The sequence below is a fragment of the Littorina saxatilis genome, linkage group LG12, assembly GCF_037325665.1.
Source record: "Littorina saxatilis isolate snail1 linkage group LG12, US_GU_Lsax_2.0, whole genome shotgun sequence".
In the NCBI taxonomy this organism is placed as follows: Eukaryota; Metazoa; Mollusca; class Gastropoda; order Littorinimorpha; family Littorinidae; genus Littorina; species Littorina saxatilis.
The window spans coordinates 19,920,601-19,947,158 of NC_090256.1; the positions used below are offsets into that span (position 1 = coordinate 19,920,601).

The window sequence follows — 26,558 nt, forward strand, 5'->3', positions numbered from 1 at the left end:
GAGAATCCATACCACCTGTAATAAAGTGATACATCAATAATTACAGTAAGTTGAACCCCCTTTTAAGGCCACTAGTTGTATGACCAGCCTCTTCTAAGGCCTTAGTTCTCCAGATTATTTGTAAATATATAGCTATTCTGATAGACACGTGGGGGAATTCGGGGGCTGTGATTGGATGGTCTCACACATCCCTATTGCGATCATCAAAGGATAACGCTACGGAAGTTGGTAATTTTTTGCCGATATCCAAACGATATCGGCAATAACAAAGACGCATGGTTCCGGTTTCTTCCACGTGTATAAAGTACACGCATACCTCGCCAGGTTTGTTTCTGTGACTAGTCGACAGACGATGCCATTTGCTTTGTGTGTGTGTTTTTTGTTGCTTACTGTACATGACATACATTACGTGAAAAATCCAGTTCTTTAACAGGCAACAAACCTTGCAAAGTTCAAGAAGCTGCAATCTGAAGCGACCTATCTCTGATTCTAGCAGACGATCTTTCCTATGTTTAACACAAAATCAGCAAACTCTCCTGTCACATAGAACGTCCATTGTATTAGTGCAATGTTGAAATGAAGTTACCGGTCTGAAACATTTAGTCGTTTCTTCTGAGACAATCCTTGTTCTCTTATCATCTACAGATTTACCGCAGTCTTCATCGCGCAAATCCCCAACAGAAGTCAGACTTTCGAACATAGAATATACGCAAGCAAGCATGATACGTCATGAGGTCATATGATTCCTAGCATATTGACGTAATGCGAAACATCCGGTTATCTCGAGTCTTCTCCGTAATACATGTCCGTGGGTTTTTCAATGTTCGGTGATTTCCGTGGCTTCATGCGCAAAGGGATATGCGCACTATAACCGTCGTCTGCAATCAACGACATGGACCATTCTGGTAGTTGTTGCTGACAAAAACATGATTTGAACACATAATATAATGTCAGAATAGCTATATAAACGCTATTGTGTTTTCAGCGTAGCAATAGGGTCCGTCAGTGGGGTTATATGCATCAAATCTGAGTATATATAGATCCTCTGCAAAACTCAACTTGCTCTAAAGGCAGTGGTTAAAATCAAGATCACATCATAAAATGCACACTGCTGCAAAAACACAGGTACTCACAGGCAGATTCTACTCACAAGTTTAGGACTTAAAAGTTCATTGGGAAATACAACGCAGACAGAAAAATGCATAATTTGGTGTAAAATAAATCATTTATACATATATATTTGCAAATTGTAGTAACAGTATAAAGTGTTCAAGTACTTTGTAAGACTTTCCATCTTTTAAGTCCTTGCATTTTAGACTTTCTGTTCATAACCTCTGTAAGTTTACCTCCATTTTAAGACCCCTTTTTAACACCTGATCTTCTCACATTTGTTGAGGTCTTAAAAAGGGAGTTCCACTGTACAAAGCCAATTATTAAACAAAGACAAAACAGATCTTTCATACATCATGACCCTTCCCTTCCTCTTCCATCAAACTTTAAACATGCAGATTTTTACATAAGATATTGACAACTCACCAGATGACATCAATGTCTTCAGGCTTGGCAGCCACTCCCTCTTCCAGAATACGGAATCCTTCGTTGATAGCAGGGTACAGGATTCTTTCCTGTATCTCCTGCAAACAGAATTAAACATACCTTACTACACCAGTTCAAGCATTTCTTAATTAATATTTACATGAACATAAAACAGCCACAAGCCTATATCTGAACAATCAGCCGTCTGTGGCAGCTATCTTTACAAATGTGCATGTCCAATTTTACATACAAAACGTCCCCCAAAATTGGGGTATGGCTGGCTAAATGGCGGGGTAAGTCACAAACACAGTCATACAAGTAAAAACGGCAACTTGTGCATAAAACACGAGTGTATGTGGGAGTTTCAGCCCATGAACACTGAAGTCCAAGAAGAAGACAAACAAAACTCTGAAGTCAAGCTGTTGCAGATGAGATGACTGCATATATAACAAATGTCTTCACACAGCAGCATGTCCGTGGTGTCATGCATTACACTTTCAAATTTCAATACATTTTAGTGGTCGTAAAAGGTGCTTTCCACTCTACTTATATGACAGGTTTCACTTTATGCTTTATTGTAAGTGCGTGGAAATGTGCAGAACAATTACCACCCTCTGAACCAGTCATGTCCTTCCATCTTCTGAGGGAAAGGACACTTTGGTTCAGTTAGAAGAAAAAAGAAGACAACAGAGCTCATCCTCCTAGACAGTTTTCCCTGTACAGCAATAGATAATGTTCTGAAATAACTCTGTCAAGTTGTTGTGGGTTGTGGAAGAGGTGCTTTCCCTTGTTTCTATAAAAACACTGAGGCAAGCCTACAATTGTCACGTACGTGTAGCTTGCCTTGATGTTTCTATGGAAATGCAAGGAAAAACAAGAGAAACCAACACTTCCACAACCTATAAAATCCAGACAGAGTTATTTCCGGACATCGTCTATAAGCTGTACCTGTGTGGAGATGCCTCAGTGTTTATATGAAAAGGCAAAGAAAAACAAGAGAAACCAACACTTCCACAACCTATAAAATCCAGACAGAGTTATTTCCGGACATCGTCTATAAGCTGTACCTGTGTGGAGATGCCTCAGTGTTTATATGAAAAGGCAAAGAAAAACAAGAGAAAGCAACTCTTCCACAGCCCATAAAAACCTGACAGAGTTATTTCGGGAATTGATCTATTAAGGTGTACCTGTGTGGAGATGCCTCGTCTCTCAATGCCCATCTCTGCACTGTGTTTCTTGATGAGGTTTGTCACTTCATCATCCACCATGGCCACCCGTCCCCCAGGCTTCTCGTAACGGTACCACCCTTTGCCTGCAAACACAGTCACATGTACACTGTAGACACTCTACATCAAAGGGTTAATGGTCTTGAAAGAACGTACAATGTCAAAGTCAATGACAAATGACAAATGACAAATGCAAGATGGTGAAAGAAATAACAAACAAACAAAAACAAGTATTATTTGTGAATTATATGTGACAATGACTATATGACAAGCAAGCTCATCAACTTGGAAAGTATTCAAAATGAGCATTTGTATGACATATGCTGCTGCCAGGAACAAGTCAGAATGAGTAAAGTTTGTTTCAAAGAACAAACAAGTTGCGTAAAAAAAATAAAATTTAAATTAAAAAATAAAAACAAGTCGCGTAAGGCGAAATTACTACATTTAGTCAAGCTGTCGAACACACGGAATGAAACTGAACGCACTGTATTTTTTCACCAAGACAGTACAGCTTCGTCAATCCCCGCATGAAGGAAATCGCTCACCTTCCACGTGCAAAACGTAGTGATATTGACACGCCAGATTAGCGCGGTGGCGTAGTGTGCTAAGCAGGAAAGCGCGCTTTTCTGTATTCTTGTTAACTTTCTGAGCTTTTTTTTAATACAACCTATCATATCTATATGTTTTTTTAATCAGGAAATGACAAAGAATAAGATGAAATCATTTTTGGATCGATTTCTTACATTTTAATCGTAAGACTAATTATTCTATTTTCGTTAATTGTGATCACATTTTAAGAGTAAACATGACATATGTATATATTTTTAGATTCAGAATATGATGAAGAATACGATGCAATCAATTTTAAATCTGTTTGCGAAAAATCGATTTTAATGACAACTTTAATGAGCAAACTCATTAATTAAATTTTAAGCCTCCAAGCTGAAATGCAATACCAAAGTCCGGGCTTTGTCGAAGATTACTTGACCAAAATTTCAACCAATTTGGTTGAAAAATGAGAGCGTGACAGTGCCGCCTCAACTTTCACGAAAAGCCGGATATGACGTCATCAAAGACATTTATCAAAAAAATGAAAAAAACGTCTGGAGATACCATACTCAGGATCTCTCATGTCAAGTTTCATGAAGATCGGTCCAGTAGTTTTCTCTGAATCGCTCTACACACACACACACAGACACACACACATACACCACGACCCTCGTCTCGATTCCCCCCTCTATGTTAAAACATTTAGTCAAAACTTGACTATATGTAACAAAAAAAGACCAGAGACTAAGTCTGGTACAGAGCATTGATTTGCTCGTCTATATTGTCACAGAAATGGCTAAGTACATGAGTTATTTCCTCGTTCCTTCTTTTCTTTTCTTTTCTCTGTCATTTTTGTCATACCTTCCCTCTTCTCCCCTACCCTCCCCACTAACCGTAAACCCCAATCCTCTTTCTCTCGCTGTTGTTGCTCTAGTTGAACGGGCACGGTGGCGTGGTTGTAAGACGTCGGCCTTAAAATCGGGAGGTCGTGAGTTCAAATCCCGGTCGTTGCCGCCTGGTGGGTTAAGAGTGGAGATTTTTTTCCGATATCCCAGGTGCAGACCTGCTAGTGCCTTATCCCCCTTCGTGTGTACACGCAAGCACAAGTCCAAGTGCGCACAGGAAAAGATCCTGTAATCCATAATATGCTCTATTTCACTCTCCCTACCGAGAGAGATACCTGTAATCCATATCCGAGTTCGGTGGGTTATAGAAACATGAAAATACCCAGTATGCTTCCTCCGAAAGTGGCGTATGGCTGCCTAAATGGCAGGGTAAAAACGGTCATACACAAAAACATCCACTCGCGCAAAAACACGAGTGTACGTGGGAGTTTCAGCCCACGAACGCAGGAGGAGGAGAGGAGGAGTTACTCTAGTTGCTGTCAATAACTGCAGACACATACATACCAGTCTTGCGGCCCAGTCGCCCCAGTTCGTACAACTTGTCTGGCAGAGTGCAGTAGCGCTCGCCCCTGAAGAAACGCGTCTGCGACGTCAGTTCCACTCCCTCCATCTTGGCCACCTCATGGCGGATTCGCCAGCCGATGTCAACGCCTAACAGAAAGATGAAAATGTAGTTAAAATATAGCTTACAAAATTGAGTATAGCTGCCTCAATGATAGGGTAGAAATGATACTGCCACATGTTTAAAAGTTCATGTGTAAGAGTAATCATGGGATTAAGTATAGCCCACAGACGCACTGTGTTTCCAAAATGTCTGTTGGTTTAAATTGTTTGTGAAGGTATTTTTGTTGTTTGCTATCAGTGAAAACCGTTGACATAAAACACATGCAACCACACCCTAGCTGTCCCACAAACATGCACACATGAATTTAATGCACACACTAAACTAACATTATGTATCAAACGCATGCATAAACACACACACACACACACACACACACACACATAAACCACACCACACACACACACATACACCACCCCACCCCCCTCACATACATACATACATACATTCCCTCACCCATCCCCTCACGTACACACACACACACATTCCACCACCCTCCCCCTCATACACACACACACACACACATAGTGCAAATACACACACACACACACACACACACAGACACACACACACACACACATACTGCAAACACACACACACACACACATCACGAAGACTAACCAGACAGGTCCGATACTTTCATTGGTCCGATGGACATGCCAAAGTCTTCCATCACCTTGTCGATGTGCTCCGGCAAAGCTCCTTCTTCCAGCATTAAGGCAGCCTGAGTGTTGCAAAGAACCGTGGGTACTTATAAACTGATCATCTACACTGTAAATGTACATACAAATCCTAATGATCCTTTACTTAGTGATCTGCGTGTGAACAGCCAATTAGTGGGGAAAAAAGATTGTTTCAACTTTCCTTCATTTGACACACACACACACACACACACACACACACACACACCACCCATTGCACTTCGCTCATAGCGGTTACAAAGTATGTTTGAATACAGGCTGGACAGCCGTGTGAGAAGGGTACTTTGTACTCGGAGAACGTACTCTGAGCAGGCTGTGTAGCCCAGTCTTCGGGTTGCTTTGCGATGATAGGCCCCTGTAGCCGCGCTGAAGCTATATATAGCGATGGATGCTGTGGTTCCGCACTGCCGCCGTTCGGATAACTCAGTGAATGGAGCCAAATCGAAAATAAAGCCAAACTAGCAAAACATACAGTTTACATTTTGATCTTTTGAGTTTTTGTGTCTTTCGGATCCCGTTTTTTGTTTCATCGATCGTTTACTATTAATTTCCAATCAAGAATTTACGTCGCCATTACCGGACGCGATTTCCGGTGATGAAAAAAGCTTGACGTGATAATGCCGCGCGCGAAGAGATTCGAAGCAATTCCGTCTGTCAAAATTAAGGTTCTCACTGGAAAACGAGGACGTCCTAAAACTGTTCAGGTTGAACTTGACTCAAAGCGAAGACGGCATCATGACAATGAAAGCCCGATGGACAATTTGGAATCAACTAACTTGTTCTCTGGCTTGGGGGGTGCGGGGAGCAGTTTACTTTAATCTTACACTGATTACCAGTGCTAAGTACACGGAAAAACTGACACGTAACATGGTTACCCAACCGCAACGGACAGGGAGGGACGCAGTTTCGCGCCCAACAATCACCCCCACAATAACTCCGCCCACCAAGCCTAAGGCTAAGAGCCCCACTACACCAATCGCTGACGCCACCCCCAACCACAGGGACGTTGAGTGACACACACTTATCCCCTAATTACACGAAGCAGCCAACCCATGAGCGGGAACTGTTACCCGCCAATAAGACCTCAGATCAACTCTGACCAAACTATCTACTTAAACACGCAGAGTCAACTACTTGCCAGTGGGAACGCTCAGTCCCCACTATCACAGCTACTGTGATCAAAACCCTCCGAATTTGTGAGGTACACATACAACGAAACCCTCAATTACTGAGAGGTGCTTCAACTCAATCTGCCTCACATTAAGAGAGCAACAGCCCAACCAAGGGCAATATATACGATCTTCTCATCACCGACAGGCAAAACAGCCTTGACTACCGATCTCTACAATACGTTCACCTTCATTGGGAACGCTCAGCCCCTACTATCAAAGCTACTGTGATCATAACCCTCAGAATGTGTGAGGTACACATACAACGAAATCATCAATCACTGAGAGGTACGTCAACTTAATCTGCCTCACATTAGGAGAGCAACAGCCCAACCAAGGGCAATATATATGACCTCATCACCGACAGGCAAAACAGCTTTGACTACCGATCTCTACAATACGTTTACCTTCATTGGAAACGCTCAGCCTCTACTATCAAAGCTACTGTGATTATAACACTCAGATCTTATGAGGTACACTACAAATCATACATAAATGATTATCTGTTTGTGGAGAAACAAAATAATGAGATGGGTTGAACAAACAACTACACCACTCCCCATATCTACCTGTACCATTAGTACAGTACACATAAAAGAACGGAATAAACCCGTTAAAGAAACAATGACATTTATAATCACTGAGCCTCATATAAGCCTCACTATCACTGAGATGACATTATTTTGGGTAATCAACCACCAGTACATGCAAGTACACCCCAACAAGGGAAATGAATAATAGTCATCTATAAATGATTATTCTCAATCGAGAAACAAGATGATGAGGATATGGGTTTGAATAGTTGTCCCCTGACGAGGCTACCTTTCAGTTTCCCCAAAAAAATCATATGTTCAAAGAAGTTGTCCTAACAGCTTGAAACTGTAAATCTTGCCGAAAAGTACCATCTTTGGGAGAAGTACTTAGGGATCTCTGGGCTGCCTACTGCCGGGTTTGGCAGACCCTTGATTTTTACCGCCCAGCTGACGAAGTAAAATTCTGAGATTTGGCCATCCCCAGTAAAGCATGTGATAACTGGTATTTAATTTTCGGAGAACTGCTAAGACTCTGAACTAAGGCACACAAACAAAAAAAAAATAGGTGTGGTTAAGGTAACATAGCCCCCCAAAAAATAGGGTAGGAAGGTAGGCAATCATTTTTTTTGTTTTTTTAGTTTTTTTTTCTAATGTGTACAAATTAAACCTACTTGACAGGAAAATAAGTGTGCGATTCGAGCGCTTTCGCTTTCATTGCGTTTTCTGCACTGTTTTTTGTTTTTTTTACAAAATAAAAAGTTATAGAGTGTCGGCCCCTAAAAATAGGGTAGGTCGGGTTACCGTAACCACACCTATTTTTTTTTGTTAGGCCTAATAGTTCAAATCATGCCTCTGAAGTCTCAATCAATAAATGGTGCTTCATGTGACATGTCCCACAGGTACTTTGCCTATTAGGGGCTAGAGAATATTGTTCGATACCGTGCGTGTTTAAAACACAACAACAAAAAACACACACATATACAACACAGTTCGTTTCGCGAGATATGGTGCATGTATGACATATACCTTAAAAAGTTCAATTAAATATGAAGAGTAAGACATTCATCTATGACTGGTGTTTTTGTGTGCGTTGGCACGCAACCACACATAATTTAATTAAAAGGAAAAAATGTTTGTGCATTAATTCAATCCGTGGGAAACCATTACAAAACATTGCATATTAAAATGTTTTGCCCCAGCAGAAGAAATGTAACGGAATATCCCTTTTAAAGAGTATACGTATATGTTCATGCTAAACATGTCTCACTCTTGTTTTGGTTTTTCTTGATTTGCCTGTAAACAAAACGAACTGGGCGGCACAATTATTTCGGCAACTTGCCGCCCTAGCGCACGCGCGGAGTTGGCGATCCTGTCTAATATAATGATCTGACAAAGAGTAACTTTGTTTTGCTTTTATTTTGTAGGACGGACGGTGGAAAGGGGAGAGGGGGTGAGGGGGGCGGGGGGGGGGGGAATTGTCGTCAAGGGGGCGTGTCAGTTGCTCTGCAGACGCTCTGCAGTTTTTGATTGGCTGCGAGTGTCGGAGGCTGTCAGCTGGACCAGAGTCCACTTTCAAAGTGCATTGTAGAGACGAGATGTGCAAGCCGGTAGGCGGATGCTCCGCAGACAGCCCGGCCAAGGTACACTTTCGAAGTATCGAAGTATACTTACCCACGGCTACTCAGCCGTGTATTTGACATACTTTCAATCCGCTATGAGCGAGGTGCAATACCTCCACACACACACACACACACACACACACACACACACACACACACACACACACACACACACACACATGAGATTTTGCTTAATTCATGTACACATGTCATATTCACCTCTTGGCCCTGGTGGTGAAACATTCTGTTGGCCACAAATCCATGACATGTTTTCACCAGCACTGACACCTGAAAACACACACCTACCATCAAACAAATGCATGCTTACTTTGGTTGACACACTACTTTAATATCAAGGGGTAAGTCAAATGATCACATGGTTTTGTTAGAAATGTATTCACTTTTGGGGGCGTTAGAATTTAAGACCTTTATTTTCGCAAATAAAACATTGAAAGGCTCAACAATTACAGAGTTCCGTACTGCTCAAATATTTGTTTAAAACCATTATTTGTTCAAGTCTGAAACCTTTTGCAAAAGTCACCATACACCACCATTCAGGTCAATTATTATGAAGCTGAAACAAGGTGTGTTAGTTTCAAAGCTGAAAACAACATTTTCGTCATGTCTTTGACACTCCTTAGACAGTACCATCACAAGGAATTATGTCACAGTCTATTTCTATCATAAATGCAGTCAGATTTAGCTTCGGCCTTATTCTGTTATTTTTTCAACCAATTAAAATTGTTCTTACTTTGCCAATCTTCTTGCCAAGGTCCATCACCGTGGCAACCGCCTGGGCAGAGGTGTCTTTGCTGTAGACATTCTCCAGCAGTCTCATGATGTGCGCAGGGGCGAAGAAGTGTGTTCCCACCACTGATCCGGGACGTTTTGTGGCGCTAGCAATCTGCACAAACAGCGCTAAATGACAGCGAGCAAATATAAAATGGAATACAGTGGAACCGGCCCCCTCTTTTCCCCTGAAAACAGAGTATGGCTGCCTAAATGGTAGGAGAAAAAATGGTCAAACACGTAAATGTCCACTCATTGAAAAACAAGTGTATTTGGGAGTTGCAGCCCATGAACGCAGAAGAAAAATAATAAGAAGACCCCCTCCCCCTCCCCCCCCCCCCCCTTTTTTAAGACCACCTTCTTTTAAGATCTAATTTTCTCTGATTTTTGGAGGTCTTAACATTTTCTGTTAAATAATTTCTATAAAGTCATTTTACGACTCCCTCCCTTTTGAGACCAGGCTTTTCTAAGATTTTCAAAGTTCTGAAAAGAAGGGTACCACTGTAGAAAAATGCCAGATACAGTGAAGCTGAGTACACTTGTAATCCCTGAGTGCCATATAGTGACTTATATAACGTACATGTATCTGCAAGTTCAAGAATTATTCCAAATGAAAGCAATTACAAACATGTTTAATGCTCTATCCCTCTTTTGTAACACTGGAACATTTCTTTTTAACACTGGAACATTTCTTTGTAACACTGGAACATTTCTTTCTTTCCCAAATTATCACTTTGCTATAAATGACTGGATTGGGCTACAAAGATTATAATCTGCACCATTTTGTGTTTTCCCCAATCTTGGCAAAGTAAAAAAAACAAAAAAAAACAAAAAACACACACACACACACACACACACACACACACACAGAGACAAGCTATGCAGAGACATAAAATATAACTCACAATGTCAATGCTGATAGTAGATGTATTGGTGCACAGAACTGCAGACGGCTTGCAGATCACATCCAGCTTTCGGAAGATGTCTTGCTTCAGTGCTACGTTTTCATACACTGCCTCGATCACCTGAAAACAAATATCCATGAACACAATCAACTGTTATAAGCAGGCAACATTGTTTCATTGGCACTGATGAATGCTCTTATATAAAGCCAAATAAAAGACAAGAAATTCCTCCGATAGGAACTACACCCCTGTCAAAGGGAAATAACCTTCTCAGTTGGTGGCAGTGAGAATGGTTATTTCCCTTTGACCAACGGGGGTGTCCGTCTATACCAGGCCTTGTATAATTTTAATCCACCAATAACTCCCTAACCGTGTGTTTGACTGGTCCCAATTTTTGTAAGGACCGTCTCAGGAATGTATAGAACCTGTTCACCAAGTTTGGTGACGATCGGTCCGTTCATTCTTGAGATCTACTTGCGAACACAAACACATCGAGTGAAACCTATACACACCCCTATACCGGGGGTGTAATGAATTCCAGCAATAACACTGACTGGGTTTTCGCAAGCTGAGTGAGCTCCCTATATACAGGCCATTACTTTACCCAGTGTCTGCTTGATATGATAATTTTTTCATTCAAACAGATGAGGATCAGAGCACCGACAGGCACAGTGGCATGGTGGTAAGATGTCGGCCTCTTAATTGGAAGGTCGTGAGTTCGAATCCCAGCCGCGGCTGGCTGATGGGTTAGGGGTGGAGATTATTCCGATCTCCCAGGCCAACTTATGTGCAGACCTGCTAGTGCCTTATTCCCCTTCGTGTGTACACGCAAGCACAAGACCAAGTTCACACGGAACAGATCCTGTAATTCATGTCAGAGTTCGGTGGGTTATAGAAACACAAAAATACCCAGCATGCTTCCCCCGAAATCGGCGTATGCCGCCTGAATGGCGGGGTAAAAACCGTCATACACGTAAAAACCCACTCATGCAAAAACATAGTGAACGTGGGAGTTTCAGCGCATGAACGAAGAAGAAGAAGAAGATCAGAGCACATTGTTCATTACCTGTGACGACAAAGGTATGTGTCCATGGTTATTCCCATCGAGCTGTACATATCTAGATGAGCTGCCTCACCTTCAAGAAAAACCATTCTAAAGCCTCGAAAGAGCCTGACGGAATGATACTTCCGAACATGGTCTATAAGACAAGAGTACAAAAAACAGTTAGGTGAAGCAAGAATGAGGCTGGAGGGGACAGATTCCTTACAGTGTATTGAATTTCACACAAATTCTCTGTAAAACAATGTGTCTACTTTCTTTATCAGTACTGCGGCCCAAAGAATGCCAGCATCATGCACTGAGCTAGGTTAGAAACCAATAAAAAGGATGTCATCATGTTTGAAATACAGAGTCCCCTGAAAGCGGTGTATGGCTGCCTAAATGGCGGAATAAAATGGGCGTACACGTAAAGAAAACATTCATGCAAAAACACGAGTGAACGTGGGAGTTTCAGCCCATGAACGCAGAAGAAGAAGAAGAAATACAGAAAATGAGATATTCATACCAAGTCAACATTTGCCAGCTGCTGCATGTCAACGGTTGGTGAAATGTTGCTCATACAGTGCCGCATGGCATCTTCCGTCATCAGCTTGCGTCGCACAGCATCCTTGAACGCCAGCTGAATCATCTCCACTCCCTTGTCCAGAAGCTGGGGATCAAATGCAGACTAAGGTGTACTCCCCCATCTTCAAGTTATTGCACAGAATTCAAATCAATGTCTTTTTGAAGTCTCCCCTCCCAACTGCCCCCCCCCCCCCTCCATCCCCCCCTAACAACAAAATCAACTTAGAAACAGAATTCTTCACTTACTTCCAGTTTTGGCTTTTTTTTTCTCCCCATTTGTTCTCTGATTTTTTAACATTCTGAAAGTATTCTGCATTCACTCCACACAAGGGAGGCCTGCCAAGTTTTTTTGACAACAATAAAAATAACTAGTACAAAACGTAGTTGCATGATGAGTCTTCAAAACTTGTTTGTTCTTTGATAGTCGTATACATGTATAGTCTAACATGTTTGGACACAATTATCTAAGTGTATTGCTTTGTATTTTTAAAATAAACATGACAGCCAAAGAATCGGTATCCACAAGGATTTAAGTATCTATATTTGCAGCTCCTGGCTGCTCTGCACTAGTAACTTTGATACTTATCTACTTATGCCCTTTTCCCATTGTGACGCATATATAATATAGGCCACTGATGACACTCAACCCTGGGCTGTCCCTCTGAACTGTAAGCATGTTGTTCCCAGGCCTCTGTCTTTGGTCTTTTGTGCATACTTTCTTGATCTAACACATTGTTCTCACCCCAGGCATAAACCAAATAGCCTGGACCGCCAACTCGTCACGTGACCCTTCGAGGTTACGACTCTCGACTTTCAGGGGCCCGTCACGTCCGGTTTGAAAGGCCAGCGATTCGAAGACAGTGAAAAGAAAGCACGCTCCAGTTATTTGTGACAATGGGAGGTGACAATGAACTGGATTTTCCAAAACTCCAAACTAAACTTAACAAAACTCATCGAAAAACATGTTCCATATGCACTTTTGCTGAGTTTATTTTAGCATTTTCAGAACTTACCTCGGCAACTTCGTCCATGTTTACAATCGACACCAGATATGACGTCCCCCTGATTTCTGAAAGGCCATGTAAGCGTAGGTTCCTAAATGCGAGAGGCGCTACCTTGTAATAGAGAGAAAGAGCGGAGAGAGAGGTACGGGTAGTTGGCGGTTCAGGATAAATGGTCTATGCCCCAGGCTGGTTAAATGTGCAATAGCTTTGACACGTACATAGGATGTCTTCTAACACAACAAAGTTTTGAAGCCAGGATATTAATTTGACTGATACATGTATATGTTTTGAAGACAGGTCCAACAGACCTAAATTGTCCCATGTGTCTGGGAACAGCACTGTGTCAGTGTGGTAGAAATCAAGAGTACAATCTATGCTCCTATTAGCACTAACCTTTTGATTCTGCTCCACAAGTATGACCGGGTAGTCCACTCTCAGCAGACAGATAGCGATACCCTGCCCCATGGTGCCGGCACCGATCACACCGGTAGACTTTACTGGCACCGGCTTTGTGTTGGCCGCACTTGCCCCGCTGGGAAGTTGCCACTGGAACATTGTTCAAAGGGTTGATACACTAAACTTCATACACGGTGTAGTACACTTTAGACAGAGAGTGAGAGGTGAGAGGAGGGGAATAGAGAGAGGGAGCGGGGCATGGAGGGAGAGAGAGGGAGGGTGAGCAAGAGGAGACTGAAGGAGAGAGAGAGGGGGAGATATGGATGGGGTGGATGGGGGAGGGGGAGAGAGAGAGGGGGAGGGAAGGAATAGAGAGGGAGGGCGCGAAGAGGAAGAGTGAGAGAGACAGAGGGGGGAAAGGGAGAGAGAGAAAGAGAGGGAGAGAGAGAGAGAAAGAAGGAGAAGTAATTGTAAAAGGAAAAAAGAAGGTCCAGTACAAAACAATGTCCATTTTGCGTGTAACTGAAATAACATATTGTATTACAAATTCCAAACAAGCACGCAGACGGAAGAGAAAGAAAGTTATCAAGAAAGAGAGAGCGAGTGAAAGGGTTATAAGTTTACAGTAGGCGACATCACACAAAAAATAAAAACCCTTCCGAAATAGTACCCGCTGATGGGACCAAAAAAAGTCTGATCTCCTTAATATAGAAAAGAAAAAAAGAGAAAAAAAATTCATACAAGTGCAGGGAATCCTGCTGAACACAGGATTATTACATGGCTAGTTGTGAACATACACAATGAAAATAGAGATTTACAAACTACATGTAATTCAACCCAGTGACAACTATTTGGAATTAAAAAAACAGTGACAAGGATACTCAACTCAAAAAAGAATTTCCCTGCAAACATAAAGCCTGCACCTCACGGCATAAAATTCTTCCTACATTTTTTACGGATGGGATTTGTACGCGGATCCGTATGAATTTGATTTTTCAGTCCATCCAAAACACGTGAAATTGCCAATTTTTATGTCCAAATTATATAGTGGGTTTCTCAGGAAAGGGACACAGACCAGTAACCTTTTTCGTTTCTACTCCAGTACCATCCCTGTATTTTTTTAAAAAGTCTTCACCCTCTGAGCGGCCCTTTCAGCAAAGAAAGCGTAACGAAGGGCTGCACACTGCGAGCTAGACATCAGTTCTGTAAACAGAGTGTTCTCTCGTAGCAGTCCTTCGTTGTATGGTAGTTCTGCTGCACTGCGTACAGCTTTCAAACACACCTATATGAATAAAAATAAGAGGCAATTAGCTGGCATCAGTGCAAACAAAATGTTAGCCAAACCTGTTAAATCATCGTAATGTCATGGAATTTTGGCGTGACTCAATTCTTGGCGATTTTGAGATTTTTCAGCTTTAGACTAAGTAAACCTTTCTCCATTTAAACTATTCTCTTAAATATGATTGACAATGCATTGTTTAATAACATTCTTTTATTTTTCTATTCATACCAGGAACGAATATAAACACTATTTCATAATACAAATAATCAGTTTTGTCCTTCTCCTGATTAGCTGTTTAAAAAGAGTTACGCCAAAATTCCACCACGACCACGGAATGGTGTAATTGTGTGAACAAGTGACTTCAGGCATTCAACAGCTGCATCCTTAACTCTTTCGTGACGGGATGCGACTATATTAGTAATAGCGCTGCAACGCCCACGGACGGGAAGCGACTATTTTAGTATTAGACATACAAGGTACACGACTCGTGATTGCTTCCCGGTTTTTGAAGCTTGCAGTAAATTGAGTTGTTTCCCTTGATACACGTGGTTTTCTCTTCCGGCTTGATCAAATTAGTGCAGATTTGCGTGGTGTTTTCGAACAAAAAAAATGAATCGAAGGCGAGCCTTGTCACGGGAGGAGATTCTCCGGATGTTGGATCTTGAGGATCCTGTAGATCATGATACATCGTGTCGTTTTAGCCTCAAGAAAGCGATAATAGCAGTGATATTGAGGAAGAAACAGTCCCGTTGTTGCTAGTACGAGTCGGCAACTACACGTGGTCGGGGGTGATACTGCTAGACGAACATGATGTATCTCGGAATCGTGCAGGAGCTATAGGGGCGTGGCAGCACTGATAACAATGGATGGCTGGAGCCTTCAAATCCTTTTGGAATTGTTCATAGGTGTACAGTTGGTACTTTGTTGTGAAAATGTGACTTATATTCAATATGGATTACCTAGACATCATTTGGTGAGTGTTACAGTTTTGTTTCATTTGAGTCAGGATGCTGTGAGTGAATGCGTGATTTGCTTGTTTTTTTCTTTGTACTGTCTCCTTATTTCTGTGTACAATGTTAACAATATTTCAGCTAATTCATAGGTTTTACACCTTGTTTGGTTATAACATTATTTATAATACTTTCTGTTAAAAAATAACTTTTAAAAAAAGCAGTGGAAAATAAAACACACACAAAAAAACGTTAAAAAACACAAATTATCCCCCTTTCACCCCCCTTTCACCCCCCTTTGCTAAAACAAATCGCGTGACAAACTTATAAATAGCACGACTGAACTGGGCATCCATTTTTGAATTAGTACACAAAATTTAGTGGTGATTGGACTTAATTCAAGCTTGCTAGACAGATTTCTTTACAGTTACTGATTTTTGGGAAGTTTCTTGGTGGCAAGCTTGGGCAGGCAGGACGTTAACGCCGTGGCAGTGCTAGTCACAATAGTGTTAAACTCCTAGAACTAAATTGTGTGCTAGCTGGTCAGACTTATTGTTTGATGTACGTGTAGCCGACAGATTTTCTGTCATACAGTTACACATTGACAGGCCTCCATTTGAAACTTTGAGGTTGTAATTCGGGATTGTTGATGCCTGACCAAAGCCTAACTGAAGCCCGATGGGCCCCATTTGATGAAAAAAAAAGAAGAGCACACAAAGATTGGTTAAGCCCAATTGGGCCGTATTTGATGGAAAAAAAAGAAGAAAAAAAAATACACACAAAGATTCGTTAAGCCTGATTGGGCTATATTTGATGAAAAGAATAAACCATAAAAAAGATACATAAAAAGTAGTTCTCTTCTGTTCAGGTAAATGACATGTACAGGGAAATAATATGTAAGTAATGCATGACTTACCACAGGTGCCATGAATCCTCTCTGTCTCTGTTTTACCTGCCTCATAGCAGCTGAAAATAATAATGACAAGAGTTAACCTCTCAAAGCAGCACTTCTATTTTTGTTCATCAGCCTAACTAATAACTATCATAGATATACTTGGCATATAGAAGTACAGCTGCAACAAATGGCATCTTTTTAAGTCCTGTACTGTCTGGTCACAGTAAGGACTGATTGAGGGTGTGGGTGACATACAACAATGCGCAAGCTATTAGCTAGTAGCTTGACGTTTCTTCTACGTCGCCAGCTATATACACTTGTCAATTGTAAAGTTTTGTTAGTGATGGGTACTGGCTGCTGCTGTCTCCTTGTATAATCTTGGGAACCTTTGAGTACCCATAGCAGTTTTTTTTAGGGCTCTTAATCTAAAATTCATCAACCCTGTTTGACTGGCTTTGCCTACAAAGGTGTTTGTTGTGCTTCATGCACTCTGTTACACTCCGGCTATTACATTTAGAGAAATCCAGTTCGACACACTTACCATCGACACACTTACCATCAACATACTTACCATGGACACACTTACCATGGACACACTTACCATCAACACACTTACCATCAAAAACTTGCACCAGTCTGTCAGCACCTTTGACGGGTTGGTCAGACAGGCGACAAGGCTGCACTGGTTTTCCCATGACACTTTTTGCAAACTTGACAGCCTCTTCCAGAAGATCTCCTTGCACAATCTATAAACACATGCGGTTTAGAAGAATGAAAATAAATAAAAATACCAACACAGATCGACTACTAACCTTCCAAAATCCACAATAAAAAACAATAATTAGGTTAGTTATTGGAATATTTCATTTTTGACAAAACAAGAATGTCCTGTTTTGTCAAAAATTAAACAATCCAATTTCTTGTTTTTTGAAGAAGAATTTGTTTTTAAACACTGAAACTGACTTCATATAATTAGCAGGTACGCAGAGACCGACTGCACAGTTACGGCTGTCTACAACTGATTTCAGTCAGAGAAAAATAAGTCCAACATAATTTACAATGAATGCAAAGATTTTGTTCCAAATGAATCGATGTATATATGTACCTTGTCCAAAATGCCATACTCCAAAGCCTTGGGTGCTGGGACATGTTTGCCAGTGCTGATCATCTCCATGGCAACGGCAACATCAGTCACCCTTGGCAACCGCTGGGTTCCTGCTGCTCCTGGTAGAATGCCCAGCAAAACTTCTGGGAATCCAACCCTGGGGGGAAGAGAAGCTATGAAAATCATAGCTATGGTTCAAAGCTAAAGATGACTTCATTATACATACAGGAACACAAAGGACATATTTCAAGAAGCCTGTACTCTATGTCTACTAATACGCTCTCTAACATGTCCTATTCAGGTCTTCAGAATTTCTTTCTTACTTTACAACAGTGAAAGCAAGAAAGAAACAAAAACGGAAAATGACTGTAATTAATGCACTCAGGGACATGAGGAACACTTGCACTTGACAGTAGCTGCAATGACTCGATCTCTGTTATGCTCAGTCCACTCAGTGTGAAAGCTGCTTAACACTTTCTACCCCACCTATGTTGACAAAGTTTTTTTTTTGCCGAGACCAGCTGTGCTGCAGCAGGTCACTCAGAATTGTAGTAACTGTGTAGTAACTGTGTATCAACACGCTAGAATGCAGGTGTTAGATGGATGTTACAGGAAGCGACTGAAGCTAACAGTCTGAGAGGATATCCATACCTGGTCAGATAGAGCCATATAGTGGGTACGGATATATCCGTACCCGGGAGACAATGAGTTAAGTTATAATGGAATCTAGACATGAATTCTAAAACCTCCATTTTTACTGTAACTACTAATAGCTATTAAGTAAAGCTTGGTTTCAAACCTACTCTTTAGTTCTGATTATTGTTCTATCAATCACACAAAATTCCTTTAGCTGGCGACCGCAGGGGCATTAAAATGTACGGAAAATTGTATGTACGTAAAAATGTCATGTCCAGGAATCGTTGAACACACCTGGCTGACTTCACAGCGATTCTGTAGTGACAAAAGAGAGCGATCTCCAGTCCCCCTCCCAAGCAGGTGCCATGGATGGCCGCTACCACAGGCTTGTCACTCTCTTCCAGTTTCTTGCCCACCATCGTCAGCCGAGGTCCTGTAACAATTCTCAAAAACTACCATCAAATGTTCTACTCAGTGTACATGTGTAAATTCCACTGAGCAGTTGTTGTTTATTACTACAGTGGAACCTGCACTTTAAGACCTCCAAAATTCTTAAATAATCAAGTCTTTAACAGGAGGGAGTTTTAAATGGGGTGAAAATTTACAGAGGTTATATGAACAGAAAGTCTAAGAAAACAGGGTCTTCATGTGGAGGACGTCTTAAATTGGGGGTTCCACTGTATAGGGTATCACCAGTCAATGTCCTTATAATAGGTTTATAGAGGCCTGTGAGGTCACATTCATTAAATCATCAGTTATAAGTTTTGTTTACTATGGATTAAATCTACTCGTTTAACTACTAATACTACACTGTACTAGAAATGGTAGAGATAACCTCCATCAAGTGCAGCAAAAAGCTGTACACAGTTATTCTTTGCTTAGCACAGATAAGAATCTGCCAGTCATGATGTTATCGTTACCAATATGACAGGTTTATAATAAGATAAAAGTAGAACAACTTTCAATCTTTATTTTTTTATATAGCTTAAGACACTTAAGTAGCTCCCAATGTTTATTTTTGACCTTACATCACAGCAGATTCTTTGTGCTGGAGGCGGGGAGAAATACAGTGGAACGTCCTCTCTTTTAAGGCCTCCAAAAATCTGAGAAAAATCAGGTCTTAAAAAGGAGGGAGTTTTAAAATGGGGGTCATTTTTACAGAGGATATGAACAGAAGGTCTTAGAAAACAAGGTCTTAAAGGGGAGGAAGTCTTAAATTGGGGGTCTTAGAAGGGGGGTTCCACTGTAGCATAACTGCTTCAGCGAAGACAGACTGCTACCGCTGCTTGCAATTTTTTCTGTTCCAATGGAGACCAAAATTCAGATTATGATTTATCCAGTTGTTGAGCGGTGTACCTTCTTGTGGTTTGTTAAATTCTTTGATGTCTGCCCCAGAGGAAAAGGTTCGCCCTTTGCCAATGACAATGACGGCCTTGACACTGGGGTCCCTGACAGCTCTGCTGATACCATCGTCCAGTCCCTTGCGCACATGAATACTGAAATGCAAACATTTTACTGAATGTAAAGTTTAAATCAACACAGCAGACATCAAATTGAACTTTGAATCATTCATACATCAGTCAGTCTATTCTACAATTGATCATCACATCAGAAATTAAATCTGTTACTTGACTGACTCTCCCATAATGATCAGTGTCTTTGCAAATTAATAGTCATTATTAGTAATAGTCAGTGACAGCAGGAGGAGGAATTCACAATTTGTGGTTGGCTTTTTTTCTTTAGCACCCTGTGTTGTACAACATTAGACTGAAGATGAGATGGCCAAACAAAACAGTGAGTTGATTCCTGCATAGCTCCTGCTTGTTTATCTCATTTCATTTTCTTTTCATTTCATTTCTCATTACTTTATTGTCCCATCGCTGGGAAATTCGGGTCGCTTCCTCCCAGTGGAAAGCTAGCAGCAACGGAGTCGCGCTACCCAGGTGTCTGCGTGTTTTGGTGTATTCAGCCACCTGCACTTATGGCAGAATGACCAAGGTCTTTTACGTGCCATTGTGATGACACGGGGGTGTGACATGGCGTAATTCCGTCTCTGGGTCTGCACATAAAGTTGACCAGTGTCCGTCCCGGCCCGAATTCGAACCTGCGACCTTTCGATCACAAGTCCAGTGCTCTACCAACTGAGCTACCGGGCCCTCTCATTTATGTGCGGTTTTTTTGTGGAAGGAAAGTCTCATTTCAGACTTTTCTTATTTTAAAAACCTGGTTGTAGATCAATATAATATATATCTATATATATATATACTTTTTTATTCACTATACAAACTACAAGTAAAATCATTACAAGCTATTATAATTACATTGTAGGCTTACAAACGCCAACACATCTCAGTGTTCTTGGCCCAGAAATCATTTTCCTAGCTATCAAAGGCACATAAAAATGTGTTGGATAAGGGTAACCTTGACCAACCTTTTTTTCTGCCAACCCTGAAACTTTTTATGTACCAAGCTAAGTCCATAGATAATGGGACATTTAACACTCCATATAGGTATAGATTATATAGGTGTAGGGACCAATGAGTAGGCCTCGCGGCCTTTTTACGTCCCCTCATTATATTCCACAATACATTTGGGTCTATTTATGCATGCTAATTTTTTTTTAATTTAGTGACCAATTGTCACCCATCATATTTATACAAACTTTCTTTCATGAACTGTTCACTGTCCAGTCAGTACATATCCACAGACCCTTTTTGTTATATTTAGTCAAGTTTTGACTAAATATTTTAACATCGAGGGGGAATCGAAACGAGGGTCGTGGTGTATGTGCGTGTGTCTGTGTGTCTGTGTGTGTGTGTAGAGCGATTCAGACTAAACTACTGGACCGATCTTTATGAAATTTGACATGAGAGTTCCTGGGTATGAAATCCCCGAACGTTTTTTTCATTTTTTTGATAAATGTCTTTGATGACGTCATATCCGGCTTTTCGTGAAAGTTGAGGCGGCACTGTCACGCCCTCATTTTTCAACCAAATTGGTTGACATTTTGGTCAAGTAATCTTCGACGAAGCCCGGACTTCGGTATTGCATTTCAGCTTGGTGGCTTAAAAATTAATTAATGACTTTGGTCATTAAAAATCTGAAAATTGTAAAAAAAAATAAAAATTTATAAAACGATCCAAATTTACGTTTATCTTATTCTCCATCATTTGCTGATTCCAAAAACATATGAATATGTTATATTCGGATTAAAAACAAGCTCTGAAAATTAAATATATAAAAATTATTATCAAAATTAAATTGTCCAAATCAATTTAAAAACACTTTCATCTTATTCCTTGTCGGTTCCTGATTCCAAAAACATATAGATATGATATGTTTGGATTAAAAACACGCTCAGAAAGTTAAAACAAAGAGAGGTACAGAAAAGCGTGCTATCCTTCTTAGCGCAACTACTACCCCGCTCTTCTTGTCAATTTCACTGCCTTTGCCATGAACTGACGATGCTACGAGTATACGGTCTTGCTGAAAAATGGCATTGCGTTCAGTTTCATTCTGTGAGTTCGACAGCTACTTGACTAAATATTGTATTTTCGCCTTACGCGACTTGTTTAACCTTACAATAAGGCCAACTGCCAACAAAAACATCTCTGCATTCTTAACCAGTGGAAATTGACACTGCATGTACTATCTCATCCATGCTTGCGGGAGAAAACTGGGTCATGGACACTGGGACATCACTGCAACTGCCTACTGCATAAATTATCATCAGGTAATAAGTTTACACTAGTTTGCACCCTTCAGTACTTACTATCAATGTCCAATCATGGCATCTATATATATATACGACTTGTGTCTGTCTGTCTGTCTGTCTGTCTGTCTGTCTGTCTGTGCGCGATGCGCGGCCAAAGTTCTGGATGGATCTGCTTCAAATTTGGTGGGCTTATTCAGAGAGACCCCGGACACAACCTCATCGATGAGATATTTCAACACGTGCTCTCAGCGCACAGCGCTGAACCGATTTTTAGGTTTTTCTCTGGATCCATTTCCTGTCTTCCTCATCTTCTTCAGTGTTTTCAGCGTTTACCTCCCTTCCTTCGTGTGGCGTCAATCCATATTCCCGTTACTACGTTACTATTTTTAGAATGTCACTGCACTGTCCAGAACGCTTTCCTTGCACCCGTAAGTTGTCCTTAGTGTAAAAGTGAAAAGGTCGAATCAATTTATAGCCACGCGAAAAATACACTGTCATCTATCTCTATATATTTATAGATATAGATATAATACATATATATATATATATACTGCTTCTCTGTGTGTTTGTGTGTGTGTGGGCAACACCTGTGGGTTGTAGAGTTCTGTTTGTGATGTGGTCTGGCAGCTTTGGTGTGTCTATATGTTCAGGCCTTCCTTCGAAAAGCCATAAAATTTATTCTCAATCCCGTTTGAGTGGACTTTGCCTTCAAAGGTGATTGTGGTGTTTCGGCACTCGGTTACATTTGGTGTCGTCGACTGCGATGGGACTTGACATGAAATGTTCAGGCCACTGAATCATTTTCGTGCTGTTCCCATTCCACCTGGGAGGGTCCATAGTTTGGAACTTTAAGGACAAAGTTCATTCAAAGGGGGTCGAGTGTGACAGGGAGACTACCGTCGCCCTTCACAGCAGACTCTGCAGAGTTGTTCGCCTTAGAAGTTGCGGTCTTTCCTTGCATGTACCCGTAAGTTCTCACTGAAAAAGTGCAAAGGTCGAATCTATTTATCAAAAAATCCACTGTCATCTATCTCTATATATTTATATATATATATACATAGTAATAGATATATATATACGGCTTCTGTGTCTCTGTGTGTGTGTGTGTCTGTGTGTGTGTGTGTGTGTGTGTGTATGTGTGTGTGTGTGTATGTGTGTGTGTGTGTGTGTGTGTGTGTGTGTGTGTATGTATGTGTGGAGGCAACACCTGTGGATTGTAGAGTTCTGTTTGTGATGGGGTCTGGCGGCTTTTGTCTGTCTGTATGTTCTGGCATTTGAGAAGCCATAACAGATAATATAGGGCTTAGAAATAAGCTCTAAAAATTCTCAATCCCGTTTGAGAGGACTTCGCCTTCAAAGGTGATTGTGGTGAACCGTCACGCTGTCTGTCTCTGTCTCGCGATTCACCCCGGCGAAGCCGGGTATTCCTCTAGTTATATATATATATATACTAGATGAATACCCGGCATCGCCGGGTGGATCGCGAGACAGAGTAACTATGCAGCGTGGCGGTTCGCCGGCTTAGAGCACGTGTTGAAAATGTTCATCGACCAGTTTGTGCCCGGGATCCACCTGAATATGCCCACCAAATCTGATGCAGATCCGTCGAGAACTTTGGCAGTGCATCGCGAACAGACACACACACAGATACACACACAGACAGTACAGAAGTTGTACCTACCATCTACTGTAGAGCTTATTAATGGTTGCAATGAATATTTACGATGGGAGGGGTAGTATTAGTGGCAATATTTTGAAGATGGGAGGGATTTTGTACACAAATTGCAATACTTAGATGACCTGTGCAGAAAAGCGCTGCTTAGATTTGTTTTTGTTGTGTGGTGGCAGTGAAAGAAGTGAAGAAGTAGAGCCGAAAAAAAAAGTGTTTAGTTTTGTAATTCGTATCGCGAAACAGAGTATTCACCGCGGTTCACCGCGCCGCGCTTAGGGCACGTGTTGAAAATTTTTATCGACCAGTTTGAATGACTCACAAGAGAGTACAATGCGGTGGTGGTTGGTAAGCCATGTTTGCTGAAAGAGAAAAGAGCACAGTGTTGAAAGTGATTTGATCTTTTTTAAGACAGACACAGAAGCACCGGCAAAACTCCTGACTATTAATGTTGCAATGAATATTTACGATGGGAGGGGTAGTATTAGTGGCAATATTTTGAAGATGGGAGGGATTTTGTACACGAATTGCAATACTTAGATCTGAACCAACATTGAAAACTCGGCAGGTTTCAAGTAGAAAGGGAAGCTACTGCTGCTTCAGCAACCTAACGTTGTTGAATTGCGTAGATTGTTTCCCTTGGCACGGAAGCCGTATCCGCGGTTCACCGCGCCGCGCTTAGAGCACGTGTTGAAAATTTTCACCGACCAGTTTGTGTCCCCGTCGCGATATAACCTTGAATGGTTGAAAACGACGTTAAACACCAAATAAAGAAAGAAAGAAAGAAAGAAAGTTTGTGTCCGGGGTCCAGCTGAATATGCCCACCAAATTTGAAGCAGATCCATCGAGAACTTTGGCCGTGCATCGCGAACACACACACACAAGCCGTATATGATCATATATATTGATGATTACCCGCTTCGCCGGGTACTGGCTTCGCCGGAAAGAAGTAGAGGCAAATACCCGGCTTTGCCGGGTACCCGGCTTAGCCGGGTGAGTGGCGCACCGTACGCCGGCTTCGCCGGGGCCGGGTGAGTGGCGCACCGTACGCGATTGATGCCACATGAAGGAAGGGAGATAAACGCGCAAAACACTGGAGAAGATAAGGAAGAGTTACTGGGAATGGATGTACAGAAAAACCATAAAAATTAAAATCGGTTCAGCGCTGCGCGCTGAGAGCACGTGTTCAAGGGTCTACCTGAATATGGCCACCAAATCTGAAGCAGATCCATCGAGAACTTTGGCCGTGCATAGCGAACACACACAGACAGACAGACACACGTACACAAGCCGTATATATAGATATATGTTTGTAACAGTAAAGCTCTAGACTCTCACTAGCTGTTCTTAAAGGACAGAACCAGAAAGGATCCAATTCCACCCAGAGTGGGTGCATTTCTTTTTTGGTATAGACTTCAAACTGGCAATACATTTGATATTTCAGCACTGCAAACTGCAATGCGTTGAACCAGGTCTAGAATTATGTACATGTTCTGTGCGTGCCAGCGTTGTGCGTATGTGTGTGTGTGGCTACGTGCGTGACTGCGTGCATACATGCCTGTGTGTGTGTGTGTGTGTGTTGTGTTGTGTTGTGTTGTGTTGTGTTTGTGTGTGATAAGATAAGATAGATAGATAGATAAGATAAATTTGCAGATGTCTAAGGCCGCGAGGCCTATATCTGATCTTTTGACCAGTACTATTAACTTTCCTAACTTTGAGATGGCCTAGTGTAACGATCTTTTGATCGTGCCTTATTCAAGTTATTGTCTTGACTTTCATCCGGTGTCGTGTGTGTGGTGCTCTCATTTTCATTCCAGGTGTAGTGTCCTTACCTTAGCGCATTGACTGGCGGATTGTTGACTTCCAATATAGCTATCTGCCCTTGGGTGCGATAGTCCACCATTTTCACAGCTACTTGGAATCGTTTACAACCAAGTAACTTATTTCTCGCTTCTTGTCACTACTGAAAGCAAAAGTAACCTTTGACCAACCTATGCAAAGCCACTCCATAGTTTTACGGCCTGAAATTCGTACGCTCTCAGAAAACATAACTGATTGTCTTTAAAATTATTTAAATTTCATATTGATCCAATAATCAATTAAATCAAACTATTCGCCTGCTGCTAAACGATCATGAGTATTTTTCCAGTTTTGTATCTACTAGCTTTGCATGTTACTTACTTTTGTTTAAAGATGGCTGCCTATCAGCTGAGAGGTGACAACAACTGAATGAACAAGGCGTATAATTTTCCTCGTGATTCTTCCGATATATGATGAACCCCCCACGAATTTAACATACAAGTAAGTGCTACTGTATGAGTCGTTCTTGGTTACGTTTTAGCGCAGGAAGGAATCTGGAAAGAGTACAAAGTCCGAGAGAGTCGACGGATGGAAGGGTCTGGATCTGGATCTGGATAACCCGCCTGGGTTGGTGGTTGGCGGGTGCGCCACAGAAGCCGACGACGACTATCAACGTGACGTTATTGTGGGTGTGCGCATCTAAAAGAGTCTTAAAAGTTCACTGTACACAAGGTGGATATAGTGTACAACTCTAGCTGGTCTTCTTGCTGCTGTACTTGCGGTTTTAGTCCGTTTGCCCTAGAATGTAGGCTTTTCAAGCACAGTTAAAAAAATGCTATGTTACAATGTTAAAAACTGGATAAAAACTACTGAGGCTCTCACACTGGTTTCTGCCCCCCCTAACGCCGATAAGAAGGCGCTGGGCGTG

The 26,558-nt window shown here is 41.5% G+C and overlaps 2 protein-coding genes across 3 annotated transcripts in view; one reads left to right on the forward strand and one right to left on the reverse strand.

Annotated features, from left to right (window-relative positions):
• LOC138981449 (peroxisomal bifunctional enzyme-like) overlaps positions 1-25,815 on the reverse strand; it is a 31,963-nt gene extending 6,148 nt beyond the window's left edge. The window contains exons 1-17 of the mRNA XM_070354365.1: positions 25,663-25,815; positions 19,803-19,942; positions 18,741-18,879; positions 17,811-17,967; positions 17,322-17,451; positions 16,727-16,776; positions 14,714-14,860; positions 13,576-13,728; positions 12,120-12,263; positions 10,555-10,674; positions 9,612-9,764; positions 9,080-9,148; positions 5,460-5,562; positions 4,721-4,867; positions 2,724-2,848; positions 1,537-1,634; positions 1-15 (exon numbers count right to left, since the gene is read on the reverse strand). The exon at positions 1-15 is cut by the window's left edge and continues 95 nt beyond it. Of these exons, the coding sequence (XP_070210466.1) occupies positions 1-15; positions 1,537-1,634; positions 2,724-2,848; positions 4,721-4,867; positions 5,460-5,562; positions 9,080-9,148; positions 9,612-9,764; positions 10,555-10,674; positions 12,120-12,263; positions 13,576-13,728; positions 14,714-14,860; positions 16,727-16,776; positions 17,322-17,451; positions 17,811-17,967; positions 18,741-18,879; positions 19,803-19,942; positions 25,663-25,733 (1,961 nt within the window). The 5' untranslated portion in view covers positions 25,734-25,815. The remainder of the gene's footprint in view (positions 16-1,536; positions 1,635-2,723; positions 2,849-4,720; positions 4,868-5,459; positions 5,563-9,079; positions 9,149-9,611; positions 9,765-10,554; positions 10,675-12,119; positions 12,264-13,575; positions 13,729-14,713; positions 14,861-16,726; positions 16,777-17,321; positions 17,452-17,810; positions 17,968-18,740; positions 18,880-19,802; positions 19,943-25,662) is intronic.
• A 207-nt stretch (positions 25,816-26,022) lies between these two features.
• The window catches only part of LOC138981450 (F-box/LRR-repeat protein 4-like), a 38,038-nt gene continuing 37,502 nt past the window's right edge, over positions 26,023-26,558 (forward strand). For both annotated transcript variants that reach the window (XM_070354367.1, XM_070354368.1), the window contains exon 1: positions 26,023-26,131. In XM_070354367.1, the coding sequence (XP_070210468.1) occupies position 26,131 (1 nt within the window). In that variant the 5' untranslated portion in view covers positions 26,023-26,130. The remainder of the gene's footprint in view (positions 26,132-26,558) is intronic.